The sequence below is a fragment of the Necator americanus genome, chromosome II (assembly GCF_031761385.1).
Source record: "Necator americanus strain Aroian chromosome II, whole genome shotgun sequence".
Classification (NCBI taxonomy): Eukaryota; Metazoa; Nematoda; class Chromadorea; order Rhabditida; family Ancylostomatidae; genus Necator; species Necator americanus.
In genome coordinates this window covers 20843295-20857772 of record NC_087372.1, presented here as the reverse complement: position 1 = coordinate 20857772, position 14478 = coordinate 20843295, and the positions used below count along the sequence as shown (strand labels likewise).

Below are 14478 nucleotides of genomic sequence, written 5' to 3'. Positions count from 1 at the left end.
TATGTGGTCGATCTCCGCACGAGTCGCGCCATTAAGGGACTCTAAGCGTCCACCGACGCGATCTTTTTCTCAGTGAAGAGAGTTCTCATGAAAGAGGCGAACGGCGGACAAGCCCAAGGAGACGATTGCCGTTTCGATTCTGGTCCCCAGTCCAAATCTTCCAATCCTAACACCCTCTTCGCCTTTCCTAGTTTTGCGTTGAAGTCTCCGACAACGAATTTGCAGTAGGACTTCTCCGTTGCAGACTACTTCGCACAGCTCCTCGTAAAACGCGTCCATTCGGATTCATCAGCCGCTGATGTTGGTGTGTAGCAGTTGATGATACTGACGGATTTTAAATGCAGAGGGCGGAGGTAGAATGGCCAAACGAGGAGCAGGATCTCGTGAGAATCAACAAGATGGACGACAGATGAGGCAGAACCAACCAACGCCTACATTTCGTGACGTAACTTCTTCTCTCCACGAAAATACGAGTGTACCGTCATTCATCTGTTGTACGTCGCTCCTTCTGCACATTATTATTATTATTATTATTATTATTATTATTATTATTATTATTATTATTATTATTATTATTATTATTATTATTACTACTATTATTATTATTATTATTATTATTATTATTATTATTATTATTATTATTATTATTATTATTATTATTATTATTATTATTATTATTATTATTATTATTATTATTATTATTATTATTATTATTATTATTATTATTATTATTATTATTATTATTATTATTATTATTATTATTATTATTATTATTATTATTATTATTATTATTATTATTATTATTATTATTATTATTATTATTATTATTATTATTATTATTATTATTATTATTATTATTATTATTATTATTATTATTATTATTATTATTATTATTATTATTATTATTATTATTATTATTATTATTATTATTATTATTATTATTATTATTATTATTATTATTATTATTATTATTATTATTATTATTATTATTATTATTATTATTATTATTATTATTATTATTATTATTATTATTATTATTATTATTATTATTATTATTATTATTATTATTATTATTATTATTATTATTATTATTATTATTATTATTATTATTATTATTATTATTATTATTATTATTATTATTATTATTATTATTATTATTATTATTATTATTATTATTATTATTTTATTATTATTATTATTATTATTATTATTATTATTATTATTATTATTATTATTATTATTATTATTATTATTATTATTATTATTATTATTATTATTATTATTATTATTATTATTATTATTATTATTATTATTATTATTATTATTATTATTATTATTATTATTATTATTATTATTATTATTATTATTATTATTATTATTATTATTATTATTATTATTATTATTATTATTATTATTATTATTATTATTATTATTATTATTATTGCGAATTGCATAAGGTTAATGTCCACCCAGACTTCAAAGGATGTGTCGAAAGCTGTGGAGGACCAGGTTGCGATTCCCTGATCCCATTTCAGGCTGCCTCTTCTACCGAATTTATCTTTTACCCAATGATGACGCACCCGTCTACTAGTTCTTCAAATGCGCACGCTGGAAAGGATCTATGCATCTTCAAATGACCGTTAGCGGACCTTAAAACAGCTGAAGATCCACAGCTTTCACGTCACCCCAATGAGCTCAGACTACACCCCTTTCACAATTACTCCTTCCTCACTGAGCGTTCCGCCTATACCGGTGCTAAATTCAATCTTCTTGACGGACGGAACACGCACAGCAATTGCACATCTGAATTACGATCAACCACCCAAATGTGCTACTTGGGAGCACGCCAAAAATATGACGCGTGAAGTAGAGGAAAATTGCAAATGTGCACCAGCGGAGGTTAAGATGTTGTGACTGCAAAGACTTGGATCTCACAGCCCACATTCTCGATTCAGAACACCAACTTCCCATTCTGCGACCAAACCTAGAGTTTCGGACAAGCAACGACCGAGTCATTATAGGGATCCAACAGTCGCCAACAGCAGAATTCATAATAAAGAAAGAGCAACTCTAAACAATATCTGTGACTTTGGAAGCAATTAATGATGCACACTTTGGAAGCAATTAATTAATGATGCACTTGCATAGATGTTACGATTGCGAAAAAGGGAGCTTTAGCGACAGTCCTTTGCAAGTGCTTTGCAGCTTAGACATGGAAGCACACGTCTTCTCAACGGAGAAAGTGAAATATTTTCAGAAATCAATATGCCATATATTGGTCATTTGGTCGACACGTTCATGAAATGGAGCGGAACACTATTGATTACAGCCATTGCAGTAGCTCTAGTGACTACATACTTTTACATCACCAACACTTTGTTTTTTGCTGTTAAGATTCTATTCTTCTTCATTATACTGATGGCTCGATTAACTTTGCATATAATTTCGATACTAGTCTATACACCATTGAGATTGCTCCAACCGCAGAGAGCGGCTGGCACGACGAAACTGGGAGAAGAAAATCTCTAACATCCTCCAAAACCGAGATTGGACTTGTGGTTGACTTCTTCCATGAACTCACCCATTCGCACCAAGACCTCTATTAAGGCGAAGCAATTTTAGCATGCCGATCTCAGCAAATCTAGAAAAGCGCCTTCAGAGAGGGCTGCGACGGAAAATCTCCACTGTCAAGAGCTCACAAGTACGACCGTCGGAAGCACTGATCCAGCAAAGGATTCGTTTTAGCACTGATCTAGCAGAGGATTCGGAGACCAATTTTGTGCAGGACATCTTCACTAAGTGTGGTGTAGTCTATCACTAACTAGTGATGATTAAGCAGTTGTATGCTGCTCATATGCAACAGAGGCTAGGTTTAGTCACCAGCACCAAGTTCTTCGTTCTGGCCCACGAATGGTATGAAATACTAGTGACCGTAAATGAAGTAGAAAAACTTTCTAGACTTGAGTTTCTGAGCCAACTCGCTGAGGAGGTATTCTACGAAAGCACGGAGCCAGGAGATTGGTTAGCCGAACACGCTGCTGTCAACGAGTTACAACCGCAGAGATGTCATAAATATGATACGGCGCCAGTTGATTCACTTCGATGCTTTGCTCGATGAGGAAAACAAGACCGTTCAGGAGGCTGAAGCAGAAACCAGAGTGGAGGACACGGTTATGTACGAGATGCGGAACCCTTTCTTCGAGCAACAGGTTGAAATCAGAAGACATGACGATTACATATTGAAATGGATGGAGAAAACGGAGAAGACCTACAATGCAGTCATGACACAGGTCATCGAATTTAGCGAGGACTGCAGAGAAATCGTTGCACAACTCCCAAGAGAGACATACTGGAGCAGCACAAGAAGCAGGCCGAAGATCACAAGGAAATCATAGAAAGAGCAGCGAAGAACAGGAAACTCCGAAAATATGAAAAGAGAAATAAATAAAAAATATGTCGTGCAGAGACACGACAAGACAGTGACTTTGGCAGGACAGGAAACGAGAGAAAATTCCAGAGCAGCGACGTTTCTACCACTGAGAAGCAGATAAAGGAAAGGATTCTCGAGAAGAACGAAAAGGAGCTTGAAGAAATGGAGCGATTTCTCAGCAACAACATCGTAAGGGAAATACACTCCGACACGAGATAAATGAAGGAAAGCGAGAATCTACTCATGCGCGTTTACTGTGGAGAAGCAGAAAACCTCATTCGGAAGCTTGTCCGGAAACGCGACTTGTCGGCGATAGAATCTAAACACCAAAGTTCGATGGTCGTTGTACGGTCTGCGTGGAACTGCACTGCGGTCGCGCGTGCGCAAAGCACTCGCAATGTTTTTCTTATAAAGCTCGAGGATACCACATTAAGTTCGGTGACCACAGTTGAGTTGCAGAGCAGTTGCAAGAAACCAGAGGAGTTCACAAACACGCACAAGCGAAGGAGCGAAGGAAATCAAGATGATAATTGAAATGTGCAAAGAGGGTTTAGAGGGCCAGGATACAACAAAGATGGTAAGCTTTGATGGCAAGAGCACAGCAATCCACCAAGAAAAACCACCGGGCACAAGAAAATGACGAGAGGGAGTATGTGTTTTCATGGCGCAGGCAATCAGACGGAGACGGTGGCACTTCGAAGGGCACTCACTGAACCACCTTAGCTGGGCCGAAGTACACTGAACTCTGTTCAGTATTTTAAGCGTTCGACCCGCTTCTGTGGAATGTATCCCATCTTAACGTTGTATGTTTTGCACAATTCTGCGGAATATCTGTGAATTCCTTCGCTATCAAAATGAATCTATGAGCTGCGCATAATTCCACAAGACAGTTTATCATTCTTCATGCTACTCATTACTGTACCTCTCTCACTGTGTACTTTTTCTCGGGTTTTTTCATTTTATCTGTATAATCTGTTTGGTTTTATGCACGAGCACTATAGGATAGGACTAGGAATGTAGTATTCAGTAGTTTCCGCTATTATGTTAATTTCGTATGTCATTATGATCGCTTCGTTTCGTATGTTATTCGCTATAGTATTACAAAGGTTTCATTAATTATTAGTAATACTAAATAATAAATACTAATAATAATAATAAATAATAACACTACATTAATTATTCATTTATTTTTAAACATCCATACGTGTGTCATAAAACAAAGAAAAGAAGGAATAGAGCTCACTAGAACTTCGTGTGAATTTCGTAGTCTTTTTCGTTTGTTGCCTTTTTAGCACTGTGTTGTGTTGGTTGCGTCCTCCTGCTGCCGACAGAGATCTTTTTTTCAAAACAAGCGCTACAGTAGAACAGTAGAACAACGACTACCAGGGTTTGGGTGACCAAGCCTGGATTTGAAGGCAATGAAAAGATAGGTTTAAGAGTATGGATCACGGGTATGAGCGTCATCACACCCTATTCGTCATAACTCTGCTGATAAAGAGCCTTGGCGGTCAAATCTCCCTATAAAGGACCTAGTAATGTGCTACATCTGCGAATGCTAGAGTACTCGCCGCATCTGCCAACTAACTTACAGTCAGTGATCTGCTGGCCTGTCTCCCTCACTCGCTGACAGACGCGGCGCGCATATCTGCGCACGCGTACTTGACGTTGTTGTTAGCTGCCTCGTAAGAAAAGCTTAACAGTTTTTCTGCTCCTGCTCCGTTTTTCAGAACATTTAGGGGAATTGAGCATGCTCACGATTATACCCCTGATATGAACTTTCAACCTAGTCTTTTGGCGGAGAAATTCCAACATTTGCAATTTTATGGCTGCCTTTAACCGAAAGAAGATGAAAAGTGAGAGCGAAAATTTACAAACAAAAGGCAAGGAGACAAAGGCCTGCGCCACATTCACAGAAGAGTAAGCAGAAAGAATTCGTGTTAGAAGCAGTAGAAGTATTCGCAAACGTCACGTCTTCAGTTAGTATCAAACGTTGTATAGGGGATTTGGCCTTCGGAAAAAATCCTGAGTATATATGATCATATATAGTAAGGTCAAAGCGACGTGAAGGAAGGTACAGCTGCGTAAGCGGTCGAAGCGGCGCGGTTCAGAAAACGGTCAAAATCGAGGTGGAATTGGAACGAAAAATGGTGTTAACAAGAGTCCTCTCTCAACCCCAACCGCTACGCTCCACCACAGTGCTTCAGGCGCAACCGCTTGCGCAACTGCACCGTGTTCCGTTCCTTTTTGACTCTAATGTATATCGTGAAGATAAAGGAAAAGTGGGAAGTAGCAACTGTCTAACAAACTGTACCTATTCTTCACATATTTGCTACGATCTGCCTGAACACTGATGTCAGTAACCGTCCTGATTCAGCAACGGTTTTCTCGTTACCACTTTCTATGTACCACCAGATCTCGTTTCTCGTTACCACTTTCTATGTACCACCACATCGTCATGGTATGTATTGGTTGTTACATATGTACTTGCAGATTTTAAACGGAAACTTTAAATAATCATATCTCAAAATAAACTATATTGGTCGAAATAAGCACCATTAGGACCCATGCATTTTTGCTCGCTAATGGTTGTGCAAATGTTTAAAAAAGTGGTAATCAATAGGCGAAAGGTCCGAATAAGGCGGATTGCTTAAAGGCATCACCCCACGAATCTGAGGTAGTGCAAATTTCAGGTGGAGTATTCGTATACAGGATGGGAGACTACAGAGAAGGGGTGATTCCGTCCATTTCTTCCTAATTGCCGTAAAAACGGCCCGGAAGATACGGCTTCATTCGTTTTGGCGCACCATTTTGTACAGGAGGTTCGATTGGAGCACGCCAGTCTTGTGCGGCGCCGCATCTTCCGCGCCGTTTTTTACGGCAATTAGCAAGAAATGGACGGAATCACCCCCCCCCCCTCTCCGTAGTCTCCCATCCCGTATACGAATACTCTACCTGAAATCTGCACCACCTCAGATTCATGGGGTGATGCCTTTAAGATTTCATAGCCCAGTTCGTTTAACTTTTGTACTGTTTGCCGTGCGACGTGAGGTCTCGCGTTCTCATAAAACATGGTTAGTCCTTCCCTGTTTGTGAGTACAGGCCACATACTTTTTAATTTGACATTCATCTCATCAATTTGTTTTAAGATGCGACCTGCAAATTGGAAGAAAAAATTGCGGTGAGCTACAAGCACATAGATGTCGCCCTGTTTCGCCCATGTATTGGTCCCCACATGTTTTGCACGAAATTAGATAGACACGAGAGACCACGCAGTCGCTTCCCTTCTCGAATGCTCATATTACACAGTCTAAAGTATGTATAAGTACAGGAAGCGATCGTACATTCTATTTCGAACTAATTATTTCTTGAGATTTGTTGGAGGTATTTCCACAATTCTCACTCGGTCCTCGAGACTGCATTTCACCAGATCAGCCCGTGTAGCTTTACTCAAGTCGTCGGTTATGAAAGGCAGGCAGAAATTGGCCTTTTTCGAATTATCCATTGTGTAATCTCGCTGCACAATAAGAGCTAGCCTCCGCGGTACATTAACATTAGAACATGTAACCATTAGAAGTTGCGATCCGCTGCGCTATTTTAACCACATCGATCCGATCCTGCGTACGCCAGCTCTTGGTGCACAGCGAGAATGTGCTACAGTGGTTGACTCGAATAAGATCAATTTTCGCCTGCCTTTTATAACCGACGACTTTAGTAAAGCTGTACGGGCTGGTCTGGTGAAATGCGGTCTCGAGGACCAAGTGAGAATTGTGGAAATATCTCCAACAAATGTAAAGAAGCAATTAGGTCGAAATAGAATGTACGATCGCTTCTGTCTTACCCCAGACTGTGTAATATGCCCATTCAGGAAGGAAGGCAAGTGCATGATCTCTGGTGTAGTCTATCTAATTTCGTGCAAAACATGTGGGGACCAATACATCGGCGAAACAGGGTGACCTCTCGTGTTCGTTCGAAAATGTCATGGAAATGCTCCTTTTTGCATGGCTGCCACGATCCTATCGTACGAACCCGAAATTGCAGCTCGTAGAATTTTGGGGACGTTTTGGATAAACGCTAAAAGTCCTAAAGAATAGAAAGGAAGAGTGCATAACCGTGACCAGTGGGTTGGCTCTGTATCGATCTTTTCGAGTTTTGATCTACGGGGTCATATGCGGGTTGCATCCTAATTAGTATTAGCGGAGCGACTCCACCACGCTAATGCCCACTAACATCACGGCAATGCGGCTACTGAGGCAGGCACAACGATTTGGGGTCTTTTGATTCTTATTTCCGGGTGTATTCTCTTAGGGGATGATGACTTGTGAGGCAGTTGAAAGCATATAATGCAAATGCTCTTACTTTCAAGGCTTTGACGAAGGTGAAGACGTTAGCCGTAATAAAAGACTGTTAACAATCTTGGCTATTAGTTGACATCATCAATCGAATACTCTTAGTCACTATTCCGAGATTCAAAGAAGGTCGAACTTTTGCGCTTCCGAAAGAACATTTTCTTTTTTTTTCTGGATTTTGGGATTTGCAACATTTTTTTTCGAAATAACAGTAATCCTGAAAAAGCGAAGTAACTCTTTTTCAGAATAAGTTTGTAGCTTGTAACTAACTGTAGAATCCACTTTTCAGAATAAGTTTGTAGTCCCAACAGGGTGCAAATTTTGGAACGATTCAGTGATTATCAGAAGAGAAAGCGTCAAAAAACCAGTTTGCTTTTTTGTCAGTTTATTTCTAGTCGCTACTGTAGAATCCACTTTTCATCACATTTTTATCACATGTTACGTGAAAGAAAGGGATCATGCGTGTTTCGGATGGACAGTAAAACAGCAGCTTCAAGACGACGCATTTTCTGACTATCCTTCAATTCACGCGGAATCCATTTGACCATCTTTTTTACTTTTCCAATTGCATTCACGCGACGAGAAATAGTTGCTGGATTGACACTATGTTGTTTAGCAGGTCCTCTAACAGTTTGGCACGGATTAGCTTCCACTGATGTTTCTGACGCTTCATTCTCCACTGCTGTATCGGATCGTCTATGGTCGTTCTTTTCAAGGCTGGTATCTCCAAATGCGAACTTGTATCAATTATGAGTGGTCCTTTTCTTGATAATGTCTTCACCAAATACAGGACTGATATTGCGGGCAGCAGCAGCGGTGTTGTGCCCACTTTTCCATTCATATGGAAAAAGGACGCGAAAATCACGTCGATTCATGCTACCAAAGATTAGGAGAGGAAAAATTAGAAATGCATAAATTTGAAAAAGTATCATGGGTTAAAGGGCATACTTTAAAGTCTATAATTAATCAAAAAAGGATGTAAATTCGACTATTTTGACACTTTATTGACACTAAGAAAAAACAACCAAAAATCGACAGGTACATATGCAACAACCATTAACGAGCTTAATACGTGTTTGTGTCTTTTTGTCAGCAAATATTCATGCAATGGGGAGGGTTCGACTGTGGTTTGGTATGTTGCTACAAAGATGGATTCAGCGGTGCCAGAAAGTAGAGGAAGAGGTTTAATAATACCAGAAAAGTAGTGCAACAGGTCGAAGAGGGTCGCAGGACGTCGAATTCGTACAAGAGAGGGAGAGAAGACGGTACTGAGGAACCAAATATACTCATGTACGAAGCGGATTTTATCGTACCTAATTACCTACGTTATCCGATACCAGGGCGGATGTGGTGTAGCGGTTAGAGGTTCCGCTTCCTGCATGATCGATCGGAGGTTCGAATCCGCCCTAGTGCTCATCAAGCCTTTCATCCCTCCGGGGTCGATAAATTGGTACCAGACTTGTCTGGGAGGATAAAAACACTGACTTGACACATCGGCTAGCCACTGCAAGTCATTGTATAGGCCAGATACACGTTCGTAAACCTCAAACGATTCTGAATTGAAGTGAACGTGGGAGCGCATCCCAAGCGGATTGATTAACGCCAGAAACTTTATCCTTTATCCTTTATCCGATACCAAACCATTATCTGTATCACTCATCTTCATTCCCCACGACAGTTATCTCCAAATCACTCCACGTTAGCACATCTTGCGAAAAAGAAGAAAGTGAAAATTTTGATAGTGCTTCTGAATTATCAAAATGTAAAATGGAAAATGTAGAGGCAGAACCAAGTTTTGTCGATGTCATTTACATTGCTACACTGACAGTATTAGCTCGAAGGCTGGAGAATTCTCCATTCGTGCTAATATTCCTAAAACAAAAATAAGCGTTGCTCACGAAAACTGTTTTAATTCTGTGCCAGAAACCTATGTAGGGGAAGTTCTCTACACAGTGGATTTCGATTCATCTCTTAAGAGAAGCGGAAACAGCACCACCGAAAATATGAAAGTGCGCCGTAGTCGGCAGTTATCTCCACATCATTCTACGAAGGAATGTTGGACTGGCGCTTACATAAGGTAAAGTTGCGTTTTGCGTACTTTTCTGCTTTTCTGGGAGAGCACTTGCGTTTTGGACTGCCCTGTACGGGAAACATGTGAAGTGTAGTAGTATGTGACAAGTGCCACAGCTTGATTGGGATCACAAATGTTGGAATGGAAGAGGAAGAAGGCAGAGCCAGATGCATTCTTTCAGAAATGCGAACAAAGAAAACCGCGAGCGGAGTTAGAAATAAGTGGTGTATGAGTATAAGTGACTATTAAATGCATACTTCTGGTTGCAAATTTTGAACGCAGCATGAGATCATCGCTCGTAGGTAGAGGATCGTCAGTATAATCATCCCGACCTTGGCGATTTTCTTCACATAGACGTAGTTAAAGTCTGTGATTGTCCTTCGATGCATTGATGATGCATAAGCGATCGAGGCAGATTCATACGCAGTTGTTTGTTCATTAATGTCGTAATTGTTTACTTATCTCCTTTAACACATCGCTTTTCCTATCAGCTCCTTCACGTTTTGCTTCGACCTTTCGATTAGACTTCAGTGATTTTGGTGTTTTATTACATACACATGTAAGTTTTGGATTGCCTTAATTGATTGGAAGAACTGTGATGCGACGTTCAACTTAGAGTGGGACACTGGAACTGCGCACTGCAGTATGGCGAGTTGATCGTGCTGAAGGTGTCACCAACTCTGCGCCAAATGGCTACGCCGTCCTCTAGTGAAACTTTGCACGGTGTATATACCGCAGCCACTAGCGGCTATTATATACTGTCACTAAAGGGTATTCCTGAAGTATTGCATTTTCCACTCTTGCCATATGTCGTCGTGCTCCTAGATTTGGAATTTTAGTCTCAAAAACTGGTGAAATGAACTGGCGACACGTACGTTACGGGTTGGAGGAAATTTATTTTAAAAAAAACAAGAAAAAAAAACTACTTAAAATTAATCAACAGTCCACTCTCCATTGTTGTTCTTTCATTCGTCCAAAAAACATCCACCATAGATCAATAGTTTTTCGATGCTTCTTTAAAGGCATTACCCCACTAATCTGGTGTGGTATGCATTTCCGATGGCTGAAGACTATACGGGGTCGTAGATTGGAGAAACGGGTGGGACGACGCTCATTTCTTTCTAATTGCTGTAAAAAACGCCCCGGAAGATGCGGCGCGTGCACAAAGGTGGCGCGTTCGACTTTGAGCATTCCGGGACGCTGTTTTCTACGACAAGTTCTATTGGAGCGCGCTACCCTCCTGCACACGCCACATCTTCCGGGGCGTTTTTTTTCACAGCAATTAGGAAGAAATGAGCGTTGTCATACCCGATTTTGCAATCTACGAACCCGTATAGTCTTTAGCCATCGGAAATCCATGTCACACCAGACTCGTGGAGTGATGCCTTTAAGGTTTTTTTTATCATGTTTTTATTTGCTTTTTCATGTTTCCCTTTTTTTCTTTTTTTCTTTTTTTTCTTTTTTACTGTTTTTATGGTTTCCTTTCGATCTTCTCTATACACAATACAAATCTTCCAAGCAGCTCCCGTGCCCTTATCACCTCGATTAATTGTGAAAAAAATGGTGTCGGGAAAGTTCGTTCTGTTTACTTGGCGCTCTATTTCAATTATCCGAAAAAAAGGAGTAAAAAATAAAAAACTAGAATAGAGCTTTCCCGTAGAGTAAAAAATCCACTACTAAATCATGAATTACGTTTTAAGAATAGCTCCTATCCTCCACAACGGTTTACCGCCTCATAGTGGCTTGGAGATGACACTGGGCGTCGAACTGCGATGCACAGCGGAGGTTCGTCCTTCGGCAGAGTCTCCCAAGCTGAGAAGGAGTTCGACGCATCCGACATTCCGACTTCTCGGAATCGGAAGCCTAGCTAAGAGTAAACCACTGCTAAGATTCACCACCGTCTTGGCAAAATGTCGCAAGGTGGTTCCCTGATCCATATAGTGGGCGACGACCTGTGGTGAAAGCTAAGCTCGCCGTGGCATAGCTGCTTAGTTTGGGGAGAAGTCTCTTTGCCACTCCAGCATATTCACTGCCTCAGTACCCTGCCCACTGGGCCCTGCCGTCTCAGACGTCAGACGGTATGGCGACCGGTGAGAGGCGATCAAATCTCAGGTTGCTCAGGACGTCATTGATTCTGGACCAAGGCACGACTCGCCATGGAGACTGTCTCAGACTGTGTAATTACAACACGAGAACAGTTTCCAGAGACGCTGACCTGCATGCCCTTCTCGGAGCTGCAGAGCGTATCAAATTTCACGTGATTGCTCTGCAGGACACCAAGTGCAGGAGGAGCGACGTACAACAGATGAATGACGGTACACTCGTCATTCGTGGAGAGAAGGTTCCGTCGCGAAATGTAGGCGATGGTGGTTCTGCACTCATCTGTCGTCCATCTCGTCGATTCTCACGAGATCCTGTCACCTCGTTTGGCCATTCTGCCTCCGCCCTCTGCACCAAAAATCCATCAGTATCATCAACTGCTACACACCAACATCAGCAGCTGATGAATCCGAATTGGACGCGTTTTACGAGGAGCTGGAGGAAGTAGTCCGCAACGAGAAGTCCTTCTACAAATTCGTTGTCGGAGACTTCAACGCAAAACTAGGAAAGGCCACAGAAGAGGAATACAGGATTGGAAGATTTGGACTAGGGGACCGGAATAAAAACGGCAATCGTCTCGCCGGGCTGTTGTCCGCCGTTCGCCTCTTTCATGGGAACTCTCTTTTCATGAAAAAAGATCAACGTCGGTGGACATGGGAATCGCCCAATGGCGCGACTCGTGCGGAGATCGACCACATACTCACCAACCGGAGGTGGTGTCTACTTGACGTCTCAGTAGTACCATCCTTTTGTAGTGGTTCTGATCACCGTCTCCTTCGTGCGGAAATACGAATTAGCCACACGATGAAAAAGAACATCTGCTATCGGCAACGAAGGAGAAAAGAAGCCTACGACGATTGCGTACTCGAGGACTCCTTGACCCAAGGTGACTGGCACATCGAGGAGGACCTAAACGTGGACTACGAGATGCTGCTCAGAGGATTACGAGCCTGTGCTGAGCGTGCCTCGAAGCCGCGCACGACAAACTTGGATCGAATTTCAAAGACCACCAAGGAATTGTTGGAAAGAAGAAGGGCTTTGAGGCTTGATCCGAATGCATCGCACATTGAGGGGTTAGTAGCAAACACTAGCTGCAGAAAAGCGTTGCAGGAGGATCTTCTGAAATACAAGCAGAAGAAGATTCTGAAAACAGCACAAAGAAGAACGAGTCTAAAGAAGTGCCGCAGTGATCTCCGCGAATATAATATTCCGCTAGCAAGCTTGCTGAGCGAAGACGGGATTCGCACGTCTTCTCGTCGTGAGATGGAAGTAATTACGGAGAAGTTCTACTCGAACCTTTTCCGTTCATCAACTCCTGTGTCAAGCCCGATCATCCCCACTGGTGAAGCTCCGCCACGGATTCTCCCTTCGGAAGTACGAGTCGCTATCAAGAGCATGAAATCTGGCACAGCCCCCGGCCCTGATTTTATATCAGCAGAAGTTCTTCGGGCTGGTGGCCATCCGCTTCATGTAATCTTAGCAGCGCACATGACATCCTATCTTCAGAAAGAAAGGATCCCAGACCAGTGGAAGACCTCGCGAACCGTTCTTATCCATAAGAAAGGTGACCGAGAGAACCTTCGGAACTACCGTCCGATATGCTTACTGAGCGTGTTATACAAAGTATTCACCAAGATCATCCTCACGCGCATATCTAGGACGCTGGATGAAGCCCAGTCTCAAAAACAAGCTGGATTCCGCCAGGGATTCAGCTTGTTCTTGTTCAGTTTGGTTCAGGGGGGTTCAGCTGCTTGGACCACATCCAGGCCGTATCGTGGGTCATAGAGGTTTGCAGGGAATACCGCCTGCTCCTTGTTCTAACTTTCGTCGACTATGAGAAAGCCTTTGACAGCGTAGAAACGAATGCAATACTGTCAGCGCTGGTCGGTCAAGGTGTGGACGCGTCGTAAGTGAGCACATTAGCCAATTGCTACGATCGATGCACGACTAAGATACAGCTATTCCACCGCCCTCTCACTATGCCCATTGGAAAGGGGGTGGGACAAGGCGATACTATATCGCCGAAGCTGTTCACGGCTGCATTGCAATGGATAATGAAATCACTTCCCTGGGAAGAAAGGGGAATACGTGTTGATGGAAGATTTCTCTCGAACCTTCGTTTCACGGACGACATCGTTCTCTTTTCGAGCAGTACCAATGAAGCAGAAACGATGCTCAACGAATTGAACGAAGCGAAGAGAATAGGGCTACGAATAAACAGAAGGAAGACACAGTTCATGAAGAACGCCTACTGCGAGGACGGAGGAGTACAACTTGAAGGCTTCCAAATTGTGGAAACTTCGTCATACGTATACCTTGGACGTTCTATGAACATGGGAAACTACTTGAAAGAAGAACTGAATAGAAGAATGAGAGCAGCATGGGTAGCATTCGCAGCCGTCAGAGTCAGCTACGGACCAACTGACGGACCAAGATCTTCGTGCTCATCTGTTCGACTCGACAGTCCTTCCAGCGCTCTGTTACGCAGCGGAGACGTGGGCAGACACCGCGGCCACGTCTAGGAAGCTACT

At 41.9% G+C, this 14478-nt stretch overlaps 4 protein-coding genes across 6 annotated transcripts; all 4 read left to right on the top strand.

The window, feature by feature from the left end:
* Window positions 1-87: 87 nt before the first annotated feature.
* RB195_018763 (uncharacterized protein) lies at window positions 88-1637 on the top strand (the record flags this gene model as incomplete). Its single annotated transcript, XM_064186347.1, has 3 exons — window positions 88-190; window positions 245-304; window positions 475-1637. 3 exons carry the CDS (start codon window positions 88-90, stop codon window positions 1635-1637), a joined length of 1326 nt encoding a protein of 441 aa, XP_064042228.1.
* A 1437-nt stretch (window positions 1638-3074) lies between these two features.
* Window positions 3075-3395, top strand: RB195_018762 (uncharacterized protein; the record flags this gene model as incomplete). The annotated part of the gene is made up of 1 exon (XM_064186346.1): window positions 3075-3395. One exon carries the CDS (start codon window positions 3075-3077, stop codon window positions 3393-3395), a length of 321 nt encoding a protein of 106 aa, XP_064042227.1.
* Window positions 3396-11927: 8532 nt separating this feature from the next.
* On the top strand, window positions 11928-13732 carry RB195_018761 (uncharacterized protein; the record flags this gene model as incomplete). 3 transcript variants are annotated; one of them, XM_064186345.1, is made up of 2 exons in its annotated part: window positions 11928-12314; window positions 12380-13732. In XM_064186345.1, the coding sequence occupies 2 exons, from the start codon at window positions 11928-11930 to the stop codon at window positions 13730-13732; spliced, it is 1740 nt and encodes a 579-aa protein (XP_064042224.1). The 3 variants fall into 3 exon arrangements, with proteins under 3 accessions (XP_064042224.1, XP_064042226.1, XP_064042225.1); XM_064186344.1 differs by having other exon boundaries at window positions 11928-12395; XM_064186343.1 differs by lacking the exon at window positions 11928-12314 and having other exon boundaries at window positions 12575-13732.
* A 194-nt stretch (window positions 13733-13926) lies between these two features.
* RB195_018760 (uncharacterized protein) lies at window positions 13927-14469 on the top strand (the record flags this gene model as incomplete). The annotated part of the gene is made up of 1 exon (XM_064186342.1): window positions 13927-14469. The coding sequence occupies one exon, from the start codon at window positions 13927-13929 to the stop codon at window positions 14467-14469; it is 543 nt and encodes a 180-aa protein (XP_064042223.1).
* Window positions 14470-14478: the final 9 nt, after the last annotated feature.